Source organism: Anticarsia gemmatalis, chromosome 9, assembly GCF_050436995.1.
Source record: "Anticarsia gemmatalis isolate Benzon Research Colony breed Stoneville strain chromosome 9, ilAntGemm2 primary, whole genome shotgun sequence".
NCBI lineage: Eukaryota > Metazoa > Arthropoda > Insecta > Lepidoptera > Erebidae > Anticarsia > Anticarsia gemmatalis.
The window spans coordinates 1450641-1465238 of record NC_134753.1 but is presented as its reverse complement, the minus strand read 5'-3'; the positions used below and the strand labels follow the sequence as shown (position 1 = coordinate 1465238).

Here is a 14598-nt window from a genome sequence, read left to right as displayed (position 1 = left end):
ATGTTTGTTTTCGTGTAACAGGGAGCAGCTGAACAACACCAAGGCTCTGATCGAAGGTGGTATCGTCAAGTGGACCGAATACGAAGAGCAATACAAGGAAGCCTTAGATTGGTTGTCAAAGACTGAAAAATTAGTGCAATCCTTCAATAAACTGCAGAACAACTTGGAACAGAAGAAGATTGTTCTTGAAGAGTTCCAGGTAAGATAAACTTTAAATGTTTTACTATTAGATTTGTAATCAATAATTAACTATGTATAAAAGATTAAATATTAAACGACAAAACAAAAAAAGTATTGATGTGTATTAGTAGTTGACATGCATTTTAAACTGAAATTATATTTTGCATACTCTTCTACTTATTCTAAGAAGAACTTAATATTTTTTATCCATTTCCTAACTAATATGTAGAAGTTTCTCTAGAAGCTACTTCTCTTGTTAAATTAGTGATGTCTTGCAAGCGCGGACTTTATTAATTCGTAACTACTGTAACTTAACCTTTCAAAATACATATTATTTTTGGGAAAATATAATTGAAACCACATGTAACCCTATATTTTCACTGCAGGGACACTTACAAATGTTATTCGACTGGCAAGCCGAGCTGGACAAGCTGAACGTGCACGCACAGACCCTGCTGGAGACGTGTGCTGACACCAGGATCTCCAACGGCATCACCCAGCTGACTACCAAGTATAACGCGTTGTTGTCCCTCGCTAAAGAAGTCATGAAGAGACTTGAACTCCATTATCAGGTACCTATGATTGATGTCATTACAAATACTTATAATGTAGTAAGAAAAAGTATTAATTCAGTTATTCTCTCTTCCAAAGAAACTTCGTCAAAATTTATTTAGTTGTTTTGACGTCAGATTACATTCAAACAAACTTTTACATCATAATTAGAATTATTGGTGATAATGATGTGCGTTGATATAAATATTGTTACTTTTGTAGCAAGAGCATGAACTAAATAAAAGGTCTTTAAATGAAATTGACACATAGGAATAAAGTTCAAAACTCATACAAAACATGATCTATCTAATTCAAATTTTAACTGTGTTGTATTTGTAAAACTTACACCAAACACTTTAGAATCATAAGAATAACTAACACTAATTACTTTCTTCAGGAACACCAACAACACAACGCCCTATACGGCGAATGCCAAGACTGGCTAGACCGTACCCGCGAAAAACTCAACCAATGTGCCGAAATACCTAACAATTTACCCGAAGTGAATAGCAAACTGAACACAGTGAAATTACTCAGACAATCGTTAGAACAAGGCCAGAACAAGCTGAGGTATCTCCTAGAGTTGAAAGAAAAGGTGATCATGAATACTGAACAAACCGGCGCGGCTAAAATACAGGAAGATACTGATAACTTGAAGCAGGAGTTTGATAAGCTCATCGCAGACTTGCAGGATGTTAGGAACAAGCTGACGAATAGAGCGGCGCAGTTTGATGATATATCTAAGGTAAGTTATTTATGTGGAATTTTTATAATAATATGCTTAGTTTGGAGAACTTACAATGAAATTGAATATTAGTTCTTTAGAAGTACTGTAAAAAAACTACACTATTATTGTAAATAGAACTGTGTTAAATCTAGATGTTATTTATCTGAGCGTTTAAAGTCAGTAGTTTAAGGGCCGACAACTAATAACAATTTAAGTCGACTATGCAGAAAAATATATGGAAGTACCGAATGAAATGAAAAAAGTTAAATTATTTTAAGAGCCATCAAATATTGGCATGAATAAATATACTCAAATTGTACTTATATTTCAACACCCACGTGAAAATCTCACGTTTTCACAACTACCACCACGTTAATAAGGAAAACCAACCTAACCTAAAAAAACATTTCTTCTAGATCCACAAACTCCTAGTCGAATGGTTAGACGACATCGACCAGAAGATCCAGTCAGACGACTCCCTTCTCAACGACTTATCAGAGAAGAAAGCCAAGCTGGAGAAGTTCAAGACGTTCAACAGAGACATCGACTCCCACAGCGACTTGGTCAAACGGCTGAATGAGAAGCTGCAGGAAGACTCGTCCCTCAAGTCCAAAGATATTGAAGACACGTTGAAGCGATATGATGAGATCAGGAAGACTGTTAATGAGATGATTTCTGTAAGTATTGCTAATGTATTAATTTGTGAGCAATCTTATTTGGTTTCAATGCCCGCTTAGGCAAAAGTTGGCAACGGCGGCTTTTGATTTTATTGAAACGAGCCAGCGGGTCTTTTACAAGTGAAATAAATGACTTATCAAGTTTGATCTGGTACAAAGTGCATAGTTCAATTTCCATACGAAAAAAATAAAAACATTCGCTTTGCAATATTTTAATCTTTCTTAGTGTATCGCAAATTCCAATTATTTTTGTTTTTAACTCATACTTTTCTCTTAAACGCTTTTTACCGCAGAACTGTCTTAAATTCAAATATTCTAGTCAAAGCTGAAACCTGATTCAATATCATACATTAATTTCAAAACCTTCTCTTCTAGAAACTGGAAGACTACGTAAACTCCCACATTCAATACAAAGAATCATACGACAACTTCTACGACTGGATACGCAACTGCAAGATTGAGATCCAACAATGTTCCGACTCACACGGCGAAAAGGACTCCGTACAAAAGAAACTGACTAAAGTCAACAAAATCATTGAATCACTGCCTAAAGGTGGAGCTTTACTTGAAAAAGCAATAAGCCTTAGCAACGCAGTACTAGAGACTACAGGAAACGAAGGAAAGGACAATATAAATCAAGAAATTAAACAGCTAAAGATTGAATGGGAGAATCTTCAACAGATTTGCAAAGATACGAAGAAATTGTTGGAGAAATGTCTGTCCGCGTGGGGCGATTACTTGGAGACGTCGGATAAGATGAGCAAGTGGGTGAAGGAGTTTGATAACAAGCTGAAGACGGTGCAGAAAGTTGATAAGATCACGCCCGAACATCTTGACAAGTGTCGTGTAAGTATACTATTATTTCTCTCTATTCATACTTATTTGTTCTAATGGTGTCTTAAAAGCTATGTAATCAGGTAAAACAGGGGTTAAAATATATCACAACTAGGGGTCTTCAACACGAAAATTATTACTTCTTTTGTTTAAATTAGGATTAAACTATTTTATCCTTTACCTAACCCTGAACTATGTTAATATTATTGTACCCCTCCAAACTTGGACTTTTAATAAAATCTGGAAGTCAAATAAAACGAGATATTAATCTGTAACATCATTTTTACAGGAACTTTTGGCTGAAGCTTTAGGCCACAAGCACGTGTTAGAAGAACTGAACGACCGTTGCGAAAACCTCATGGAACAGAGTGCATGCGCCTGGGTTCGTGACAAGACCGTCAATCTACAAACTGAATACACCACCTTATTGACCAAGATACAAGGTCTAGTTTCCAACGGCGAGAAGAACCTGTCTGACCACACTGAGTTTATTAAAGCGAAGGAGGATCTTCAGCAATGGCTGGAGACTGCTCACGGCACAGTCCAAGACTCTATCGGAGTTGGCGATATTGAAACTACTAAGGATAAGCTTGAGACTGTCAAACTCGTGAACAACAGAATGACTGAAGGTCATCACTTACTTGTCGTACTCCAAGAAGCTTTCAAGAAAGCGCTCAACAACACTCCCCCAGAAGAACAAGACAGTCTAAGAAACGACGTCAAAATCTTACAAGAAAGCTGGGACCAATTGAAAATCGACCTTAACTCTATCACAGCACAGCTCAAAGCCGCTATCGGCAAATGGGAGGACTTCGAAGAATCCAAGAAGAAGATGGACCAATGGATTAAAGATACCGAACAAAATCTGGACAAAGTACCTCCTACTGGTGGAGAATTCGGTGAAATGAAGACTCTGCTTGAAAAATACAAGCATATTGAGGATGCTATTGATAATAAGAAGCCAGAACTAGAAAGGCTAAAGAGTGAGGCTGCTGAATTAGCCAGTTGGTCGAGAAAACCAGCTGTGAAGGAATCTGTTACTGAACTTGAAAAGAGATGCAAAGCTCTACGTGCTAAATGCGCAGCTAAAAAGGCTGAGCTCGAATCTGAGATCAAAGATTACAACCAATACCATCAATCGTTGCAAGACACTGAGAAATGGTTACTACAGATTTCCTTCCAGTTAATGGCTCACAATTCCCTATACATAGCGAATAGGGAGCAGACGGAAGAACAGCTGGCTCAGCACGCGGTTCTTTTAGACGATATTCAGAAGTACCGTTCTACGTTAGACGAGTTGGAAGGTAAAGGGCAAGCGCAGATCGAACGCTACGAGAAGACCACACCGTCTATTCGTGAGACTGTTGGAAAACAGTTGAAGAATGTGAACGATTCTCATAAGAGTCTCTTAGCTACTGCTCTGCAGATTGAGAGGAGGCTGAGGGAAGGGTTGGCGAAGTTCAAGGAGTATGAAGACACGTTGGAGAGTATTCTGAACAATCTGGATGAGATGGAGCCAGCTATTACTGAACTGGATGTGCCTGTTGATGGACTGTCGCATGGACGTGAGCTACTGGATAAGGCTAGGGTGAGTATCACACAATTTAAACATAAAGATGTAGACCTATTTTTACGAAAGCTACTGACAGATAGTTAAATGCAAATTTACTCTCTAAGTTTAAATGGTTGTGTATGCGACAGCCATAAAAGTAAGGGTTTATGTTTGATTCCCGAGTCGCAAAAATTCTTATATTCGTATTCAAGTAGCAGTACAGAGTGACTGCCTCCGTGGTGTAGTTGTTCAGGTCACCTCGTTACTACCATTGCGTCGAGAGGTCGTGGGTTCGATTCCCACACGGAACTATTATTTATGCGATCCTCAAATTTAATAATTGTTTCGGGTCTGATTGTCCTTGCATGTTTGTAAAAGTCCCCCCGACACAAGAGTAATTCTTAGTTCGTATAGGTACTTTAAAAGATATATAGTTGGAAACAAACCCCATGTATATAAGACCATAGGTTATTAGCAGATATTTTTGACTTTAAGGTAAAACTCCCAATAAGAAATTAATTTTTATTACAGGCTCTCCACAACCGTCTTCAAACGGAGAAAGGTCGTCTGTCCGCTGCCGTCGCGGCCTGTTCTGCTGCAGCTGCATCAGTCTCCCGACCCTCATCGCCAGCAGACTCCGCCCCACTCCCCATCCCCCCAAGGGAACTGTACGTGAGAGCACGTCTCGAAGACCTCATCGACCAGGTATTGAAAGCCTCAGCATCCATACTCGCTTCTGATGTCTTGATGTCATTTTGATGCCAGTCTGTCAGACACTGACACGAGATCTTTGTCAGTCAGATTTTTCTTACTGAGTTGAGGTCCTTGTGTTGTTTTGAAGAATATAAAATAAATAGTATAGGAATTTAGTATATTGTTGATGTGTTTTAAGTAAATTGTAAGGCTAGTTTTAAAATAGTGCCTTAATTACAAAGTACAATTAAATAATATGATGATATCATATATGATAAGTACACTATAGGAGTCTAGATACATATTATTATAGTTTAGTTTTGGGTTTCGTACATTCCACTTAAAGACGGAACCTTCATAGAATTTGTTTGCTTATTTAAAAACTTTTACAATTGCAAAGGATATTGACAATTACATACATATTCAAGTTCATAACAAAAACTTATTTAGCAATTACTTTGAAATATAATCACATGGTGATTATCTCTATGATTTACCATGGTTTTCTTGACGTTTTGGCACAAGTCAATAGCTGACTGAGCAAACTGAGCTAACTTATCAAAGAATGCATTAGTTTCCATATAGTTTTAAAAAAGTTTTAAAAAGTCCTATTCTCCATTGCAACACAAAACCTCAACAGCTTGCAAAAGCTTTCAAATGTATTAATAAACGTCCGCTTGAGTCCGCCAGGTCAACAAAACGAACAGAACCAACGGTTATCGTAAAGTATAATCTCTTATAAACCCGATAGTTAACTTAACTGACCGTAGATAGGCAGTAGTTAGAACGTCTAAGCTTTAACGTTGGCTATGTAACTTTTGTGCACCTGGTTGTATCTTGTCAAGGTTATTTTAAAGAGATTTTGAACTATCTCTGCTCGTTTGTGTGTTCTAAAGTACGTTAGTCGGTTGCACGCACGTTTGGTGGATATCTGCATCAATTTTCATTACTATTTCAATGAAGGAGATAAATTATATTATTATTTTTGTTGTTGTATTACCTTTATGATGCCCGGTTTTTGGTTGAATAGCGTTTTTTTATATGAGTTTAAACGCTATTGAATAGATAAACTACCGCTAAATGTACTTCAGAAACCGGGGGTAAGTGACTTAAACTAAACTGACACTAATCCAAAGTAGTTTAAGTCACTCGAGTCTTATTTAATAACAGCCGGGACTGATTAAAACAGACCCTTTTCTTTGGATTTAACTCCAAAGCATTACTACAGCAACCAAATCTTTACTACTCTTGTAAAGATAATAGAAAAGTAAATAATACTAATGAAATAAGATGCAGATATATACTAACGTGAGCAATAATTAAATCATCCTTTTAATGAGTATTTATGACCCTATAAATATCGTGTAAGGATGTACAACCAAAACCATTTATTTGGTTCACCAGTAAAGTGGCAGTATCCTTTCGTGCACGGATCACTGAAACAAGTTTAATTACTATACGAAAATGATGTATTCCTAAAAGAGTCTTCGGGACAATTTCGGCAGGAAAATTGAAAATTAATTTGTATAAATTAACATGAAACAGTATCGTAACATAGTAACTTTATGGAAGTATTTTTCAGTAAGGAGTTTTCTATCGTGTCTTATTCTATTAATCTAATTTTCTGACTTTCCTTTCAATTGTTAAGTTGAAATAACAAAGCTAAACCTATTTTTATCTCATACCATATTTATTTTTGTATCGTACAATAAAATATTTTTTATACTATAACATATAATATAACACGTTTGTTATAAATACCTGAGTTAGCAAGGTATTAAATAAATTATTAATATTCCAATTTAAATTATTATAAAAACAGTAAGCAAGAAAATAAGAGCGAATAACTTTAACCGCTCATATAATATTCATGTTAATATTTATTTCCTCAAAAAATGTGGTGTGACATTTCATTTGTTTAGTCTCTTTTTCATCAAATTCATTGTAAATATTACATTTGAGTTTTTGTTTTTTTAAAGACATCTACAAATTTTTATGCGGACTCCTTTCACGGTCTCTACACGGTAGGTAAAGGTATTGCGGAACTTTTACAATTCAATTGTAAAGTATATTTTGTTTTTATAACCTCAGACAGACACACGAATGGGCAGAGTCTATAAAAATTGGTACAAATTGAAGGTTTTTGATAATAATCTTGGCTAAGACTTTGATACAAGCACTGTTTTAATAACATTATTAATTAACTGACACTTAAAAATACACCTAGTTGTATAATAAAGCACTAAACCATTCTTAATTGAAGCAACTTTAACGAAACTAGTTATCAACCAGTTTGCGATGCAACTAACAACTTAGTGGAATGTGAAATATAGTTGCGTCGGCGTCGCATACTCATTGTCGACGAGTATCGACGTCACGTTGCGGTAGACAGCTAGTTTCGTTACAGTTATGTCACTAGAGAATGGTGTTACACTGAAATCAGTAATAACGTTGCTTTTTTGCAAATCAATCACTTTTGCAGTTGTTTTTTTATAAAGAGAAAATATTTTTGAAGACATTTACATCTAATTCAAAACCAAGACTCAATTTTGAAATTGGTTTTCTCTCTTATTGGAATCTATAATATTATTTTAATTAAAATAAGGGAAGTGGAATACAACAAGCAAAAAAAATACATTAAAATTGTTGTATTTACAACTAACTTCGAGCTTACGAAAATTCCGTCCAAATTAGTACCTAACTTGAAAAATTTACACAAAATATTTTCTCTTAACTCCATAACATAATATAACTCATAATAACATGAACTAACACGCACTGTGTTCGTTGTGTTGACGCATGATTTGTTTATAGAAACATGTGAGCGATGTAGCGTGCCCGCGCATTGATCTTATACTAAAGAATATTGAAGCGCCTGAGTTCGGACAAAAGATTACGACTTTTGAAAACAAGGTAAGGGCCTGCATGGCTGGAACACTAATTTCAAAGATAGGGTACAAAAATTTGATTGAGAAATTAAGAAAATTCAAAGTATTTTAAAGTGGAGTTGTGTCTTATTCGTTGACAAGGAGGCTATGTCGGTCTCAAAGTGGATTGAATTACAATAAGATTTATATGAAACAGTAAAAATTAAAGACTTAAGAACATGTCGATTTAAAAATTAATATTCCGATATAAGTCAATTATACATGTGATTAAAGATTTTACTAATAATGCTGAATGTAAATATTTTAACCCAAAGCTAAGAGCAGCAGCAGATCTTCAGTTAGCAGCCAGTTTTGCAAAGCTTTATCATCATAGAACCATTGTAAATTCATCTGAAAAATCATTATCAACTTACTTTCATTGAAACATCCAAGTTTATAGTTTAAACATCGTATTTTTGATGTATTATACACCTTGTACCACGTACAGAAATAAGCAGAATACTAAAGAAACAAAAATATTTTTCGTTCGTGAATTCTGAAATGAAAATTTTCTATTAGGTACAAAGTCACCTGGAGACGCTAGGAGATGCAGTCCATAGCATGGAGGAAGCAATGAAGCAGGTGTTGGAGATTCAGGACTGGATCTCGGTTCACAACGCGCTGGCCCGCGACTGGCTTGCTAACCCATCCAAATTGAGGCCTGAGGCCGCGAAGCAGGACATGGCGGCTATGAATGATGCCCTCGTCTCGCTTAGTGAGAAGAGAAATAGGCTGCTCACTGAGATTCCTACTGAAGGTTAGTATTATAACTACTATTATTTTCATAGTCTTATTTTATTTACTTAACTCTTTTTCTTTAAAGAGCTTGAATTTAGATGGATACTACATCCAGGTAATAACAAACTTTTTACATAAAAAGTGTTTGTTTGGTACCTTATTATCTAATCTATTACATTTTGGTCCCATTTTAGTCACTAACTAAAGACTGAATCACTTTTGAATTTACCAAACCAGTATAAATCTGTTAACATTTATATTAATAAGACAGCAACAATGTAATCAAAACAAACGTTATTATCCAGGACTCGAAGACGAAATCAACCTAGAGGAAGAGCTAGACAATCTCGAAGAAGCCATTCTCAAAGCCATCGAAAGGGAGAAGGGCAACCAAGGCATCATTGACGACTTCCGTCACAAATGCCAAGAGATCCACGACTGGTTCGATTCCGTGCTGAAGAAGATGTGCCTCGCTGACAAGGGCTCTGGTCTCCCATGCCCTCAGAAGCTCAGTGCTTTGAAGGAACTGTCTTCAGAGTTCGGACAAGCTGGCAAAGACAAGGTGGCTAATATCAAGACTGTTGGCTCCAAAGTTATCAACATAGTTAGCAATCTGGAATCACAGCAAGTTGAAGAACAGGTATGTCATATTTTTTCTAAGAAAGGATTATTTGATTAGTAGTGTTTCGAATTAGTCATTATATTGCACATGAAGTTTGTTTACTTAGGATTGTTAATACATTTTTCTTATGAAACATGACAGTAAGAATGTATTTTTTTCCTCACGGTAAACTAGGGTAAGACTAAACTATTTTTAAAACTTTATCCTTGGTGTTAAATTATATAGTTTTAACTAAACAAAGTTGGTGCAATTTTTTAGTCTTTAAATCATAATAATTATCTTTCACATTTAAAACAGAATTTAATTAAGACAAATTACTTAATCAATCTTTCTATTTTAGATGAAATCAGTCGAAAGACGATACAACGACATCGCGAAGCGTATTCAGCGTAAACTACAAATGCTTGAAATCACATACAAAGCGATTGACGGCACCAAAAGCGAGGTGAACGCGCAAAACGAATGGATGCAGAAGGAAATTGACAATATCCTGCACCCTGAACCTCTTGGCTATGAGAGCAAGTCAGTCAAAGAACGACAGAAGAAGGTAGCTAATCTTCTTAAAGAAACTGATGGTAAGAAGACAGTCATTGACTCTTTGGAGAAGAAGGTAAGCAACATCCAAGCAGAACTTGAACCTTCTGAACAAATGCAATTAGAATCGGAATTATCTGAATTGTCCTCCAAACAAAAGCAGTTAGCGTCTCTTATCAAACAAGAGATCGAAAGATTAGGTACCTCTGCTGAGGACAGGAAGAAACTAGAAAATGATATTGAGAAAGCTAAGAACTGGCTTAAAGCTAAACTCGCTGAGATCAAGAAACTCGGTGGTCCGGTACCTCTAGAGGCTGCTAAAGTGGAAAAAGAGATTGCTGTCCACAAGAAACACCAGAGCGAGTTGTCAGACTTCCACAATGATACTTTGACCGAAGTTATGCGTCAAGGTAACGCGGTATCTAAGGACTGCTCTCCCGAAGAAAGGGCTAAGCTCCAAGCTATCCTTGAAGACTTGAACAAGTCCTACACATCAGCAAAGGTTGACATTGATGATAAACTTGCAGCTCTAAACAAATTGCTGCAAGGAAGAAACGAATTCGAATCTGAAATGGCTAAATGCCAGAGCTGGTTGAATGAAGCCGAAGTGGCCGCTACACCAGAACTACGTACCACCAGTCTTCAACTCTTGGAAGAACAGCTGGCTAAGTTCCAGAAACTCAGCAATGAGGCTGATGATGTTGAAAAGAACATTGGTAAAATCAAAGATAAATCTAAAGACATCATGGATTCTTTATCAGATTCTAACAAACTACAGCTCAAAGAACAAGTCAATGTACTATCAGATAGATTTGCAAGAATCAAGGCTATTATTAATGATAAGAAGGGTATCCTACTCAAACACATCAAGGAATACAAGGACGCCGCAGCCAAGATTGCCGCTGCGCTTGAATTCTTGAACGAAATCCAGAACAAACTTAAGGCTTTGAACAAGCCTATTGGAAGTAAGGTAGAGGATGTCCAGCCTATCATTCAGGCTTACGAATCTATCTTGACAGACCTTAAGAAGAACAAGGCAATGTTGAATGAATTACAAGGAGGCAACCTTCATGATTTGCAAGATATTTTGACTCAACAAGACGACCTCATGAGTACTATTGAAGACCAGATATCTAAACTGAAATCTCTCCTTCTTTTGCGAGAACAATTCTTCGCATTAGTCAAAGAGATTGAAGAATTCATTTCTAAATACACTGACGTTACTAACGAAATCGAGAGGTCTAATGAACCTTTGGAAGAGAAAATTAAGAAATATGATGACGTCATCCTTAAGATTCAAGGTTGCGAAGCCTTACTTGCAACAGCCACTGATAAGGGACAACAAATCGCTGCTGAAGGAACAGTCATTGACAGAAACAATATTACTGAACTCCTTCAATCACTTAAACAACAGCTACTTACTTTGAGAAGAAACGTAGAAGCTAAACGTCAAGAACATGAGAGAGCCGCTGCAGAACACAAGAAGATCGGCTCAGATTTGTCAGAAATCCTTCAATGGCTTCACGATAATGAGGCCGCGGTACATTCAAGACCTCTACTCAATAGAGATGTCGCCAGCGTTGACAAGAAACTCACTGAACACGCAACATTGGCTAAGAACATTCAGTCACATTTGGACAAGTTGACTAAAATCACTGATATCATAAAGAATGACGATGGAGTCCCAAGCACTTTATTAGAAATGGTATCAGAAGCTAACTCTCTGAAGACATCTTTACCAGCAGAACTTGCGAACAGAGAGAGATACTTACAAGACAACAAGAAACACAGACAACAGTACTTGCAACTTGTCGAGAAACTGACTATTTGGGTGAACGAAGCGACCATTCGTCTCGACATGGGCAAGAATGGAACAGACTTCGAAAATATAGAATCAGATTTGGAAGAACACAAGTCATTCTTTAACACATCTGAGCCATCAATGAAGGATCTTGTTGGAAAGCGTATGCAAGACATTGTTGATAAGATCTGGCCATCATTAGCCGCATCTGAGCAGGAAGAACTGTCCAAGGACCATCAGAAACACAATCAGCTTCTGAAGAATACTTTGAACTCTGCGAAGTCTCGTCAAGCTCAATTGGAACAAGATCTGGAGATCTGGAAGGACTTCTGCCAGCTGGTGGATAAAATCAAGGCAATTTTGGAGAAGAACGACATTCAAGACGAGCCTGTGACGTCAGTGGATGCGTTGAGACTGCTCCTGGAGAAGCTGAACCATGCCAAGAACGATCTTGAGGTGAGTGATGACTTTTTTTTATCTAACAGGTACATTTGATAGTTTAGCGGTCGTTTGCTATAGACTATCTCTGGTAACAGTTAGGTACTACAGTTTAACGATTGCCTGGACTATTTTGCGATTCTTTAACAGTCGCTGTGTAATCCCTACTTTTATAGTAAGCTACTATTAGACGTCTATAAGTAAATAGTTACTAAAAGTACTATGACATTATTATATAAGTAGTCTTGTCACTTGTGATAAGACAATATCATGCCTTATTCCCAGACTCAAATTTTTCATGTTTTCAATTTACATTTTATGAAATGTATATTATTTGACATGTAGACTTTTGTAATAAAACAATGAGTGTAGTGTTATTGTATGCAAGTATTCAACTTGTTAATTTTCAAGGTCAAGTTTATTTATTGTCTAGTTATTCTATTCATTTAGTGCGGTTGGCTGACTTGGAATATACTAATTAGTCAAAATAAGTATTTTTAAAATAATGACAAAATAGATATATTATAAAATACTCAAACATTTGAAAGAAAACATTTTTATTTAGAAAAAGACTTTACCAACATCGGTTGGCTTACTAGGTAGAATTTTGATAGATGTTTTCATACACTATCTGCCACGTTATTCATTGGATAGGTTATCTGACACCTGTTCATTGGTAGTGAAATTGTGTTGTGTCAATTAAAATTAAAGATTTATTGCATAAACACTGTGTACATAGGATGTTGCGATTAGTGTTAGATGAACACTGTTTATCCATAGTGAATGTGCATCTTACACATAAAATATCATATAGTATAGAATAACAGGTAATAATTAATTTTAAACTAATAATAATAGTACTAGAGCTATACCTAGCTATTAAAATAACTACAAATTGATAATTCGATGTTCTTCCTTATAGCAAGGTGGTAATTGTATGGTTAAATGTTCAAACGTATGCTAATAAACGACCAATTTCAGGCAATTTAGACTTGAATTGATGTGCTCTGAGTCACCACACTGATGTAGTGGGACTTCCCAATGACACGATTTGAAATTATAAAACGCAATACAGATATTTTGGCATCTTTAAAAATATTAATTATTTATTTATTTATATTATATTAAAATAAATTTAACCCAATAATGTCCCACTGCTGGGCAACGGTCTCCTCTCGTAATGAGGGAGGGCTGAAAAATTGTATGATTATAAATAATTTTCATAAGTATCTTTTTTAATAGGTATTTCTAAAATGTAGGAATTCAAGTGGTCGTAGTGCTACACTCGATTTATAAGTACCGCACAAATTAAATTCATAATATCATATATATCTTTTAATATTGTCCGCTCTAATTTATTCACAGGGAAACCCCTGAAAAAGTACGAAGTATTTTCTAGGAATTGTAAATTTATAAGTAGCTGGTATTTATATATCAAGCATGAGTAGCCTGTTAAATACATTTATCATGATTATATCCATCATTAAATAAGAAAGCACTGAAAACGAAATCTCCTTATTATTTCATCTTTGATCTCTTATGATATTTAGTTGCTTATATTATTCTAAAGGTTATATTTTTCGCATAACATTCATAAATAACCAAAATTATTATAAAAGCAGCAAATACACTTAATCACAACCGATTAGTTCTCCCGCTCCCTACTAGATGTCGCTACATGTAGCACAACAAACGGTAGATCCATATCTCACGCAAACAACTGTCAAATAGAAACTGTTTATCAATACGTTATAACGTTCATGGAATAAATTTAATATTAATTATAGCTATTTTAATTTTTAATTCTGCGAATATGGTTTAAAGCGGTAACGTTATTTATGTAAGAGTAAATAGGATGAAATGCATTTAAATTGTGTAAAAGCAATATTTTAATGTCCTGGGTATTTGCTGTGAGCAGTATTTGCTGAAAATTGAGTTCACCCGTTTTTCCCGCAAACTTGGGATTAAAATGCCAAATGCTGTTGTTTTTTAAATTCTTACTCAAAATAAACTTCTTCGGTTACTATTTTTACTTTTCGGTTTTGAAATATAGTTATGTTTACGAGTCTATTCAGAAAGTAATGTTAAAAATATATAAAACAGTTTTAAATATTTACATAGAGAACTTTGAATGTCATACACTTTTTATTTTAACCTATCAAGTTCATAACAGTTAAAGAAAACAAAACGATAGACTATTTAATTGAGTTTTACAGTATTTTAACTAGACCACGTGCTTTTACATTGGCTATTGAGCTAGAAATGATAAGACAATAAAAAGTAGAGCACTTGAAGTTAGTATACAGCTAAAGACTGCATATTT

General features: G+C 35.5%; 1 protein-coding gene across 8 annotated transcripts in view; it reads left to right on the top strand.

Moving 5' to 3' along the window:
- Msp300 (Muscle-specific protein 300 kDa) overlaps window positions 1-14598 on the top strand; it is a 178499-nt gene that overhangs the window by 63384 nt on the left and 100517 nt on the right. For 6 of the 8 annotated variants that reach the window (XR_012959623.1, XM_076118593.1, XM_076118589.1 and 3 more), the window contains 11 exons: window positions 22-199; window positions 567-752; window positions 1130-1477; window positions 1876-2136; window positions 2512-2982; window positions 3260-4558; window positions 5054-5227; window positions 8030-8128; window positions 8662-8899; window positions 9186-9520; window positions 9843-12293. Coding sequence is in view for 7 of the 8 variants with exons in the window: in XM_076118593.1 (XP_075974708.1) it covers window positions 22-199; window positions 567-752; window positions 1130-1477; window positions 1876-2136; window positions 2512-2982; window positions 3260-4558; window positions 5054-5227; window positions 8030-8128; window positions 8662-8899; window positions 9186-9520; window positions 9843-12293 (6040 nt within the window). In the remaining variant the exon portion in view is untranslated. Of the gene's footprint in view, window positions 1-21; window positions 200-566; window positions 753-1129; window positions 1478-1875; window positions 2137-2511; window positions 2983-3259; window positions 4559-5053; window positions 5228-7194; window positions 7240-8029; window positions 8129-8661; window positions 8900-9185; window positions 9521-9842; window positions 12294-14598 lie in introns of all 8 variants that reach the window. The other 2 variants (XM_076118592.1, XM_076118594.1) reach the window with 2 other exon arrangements.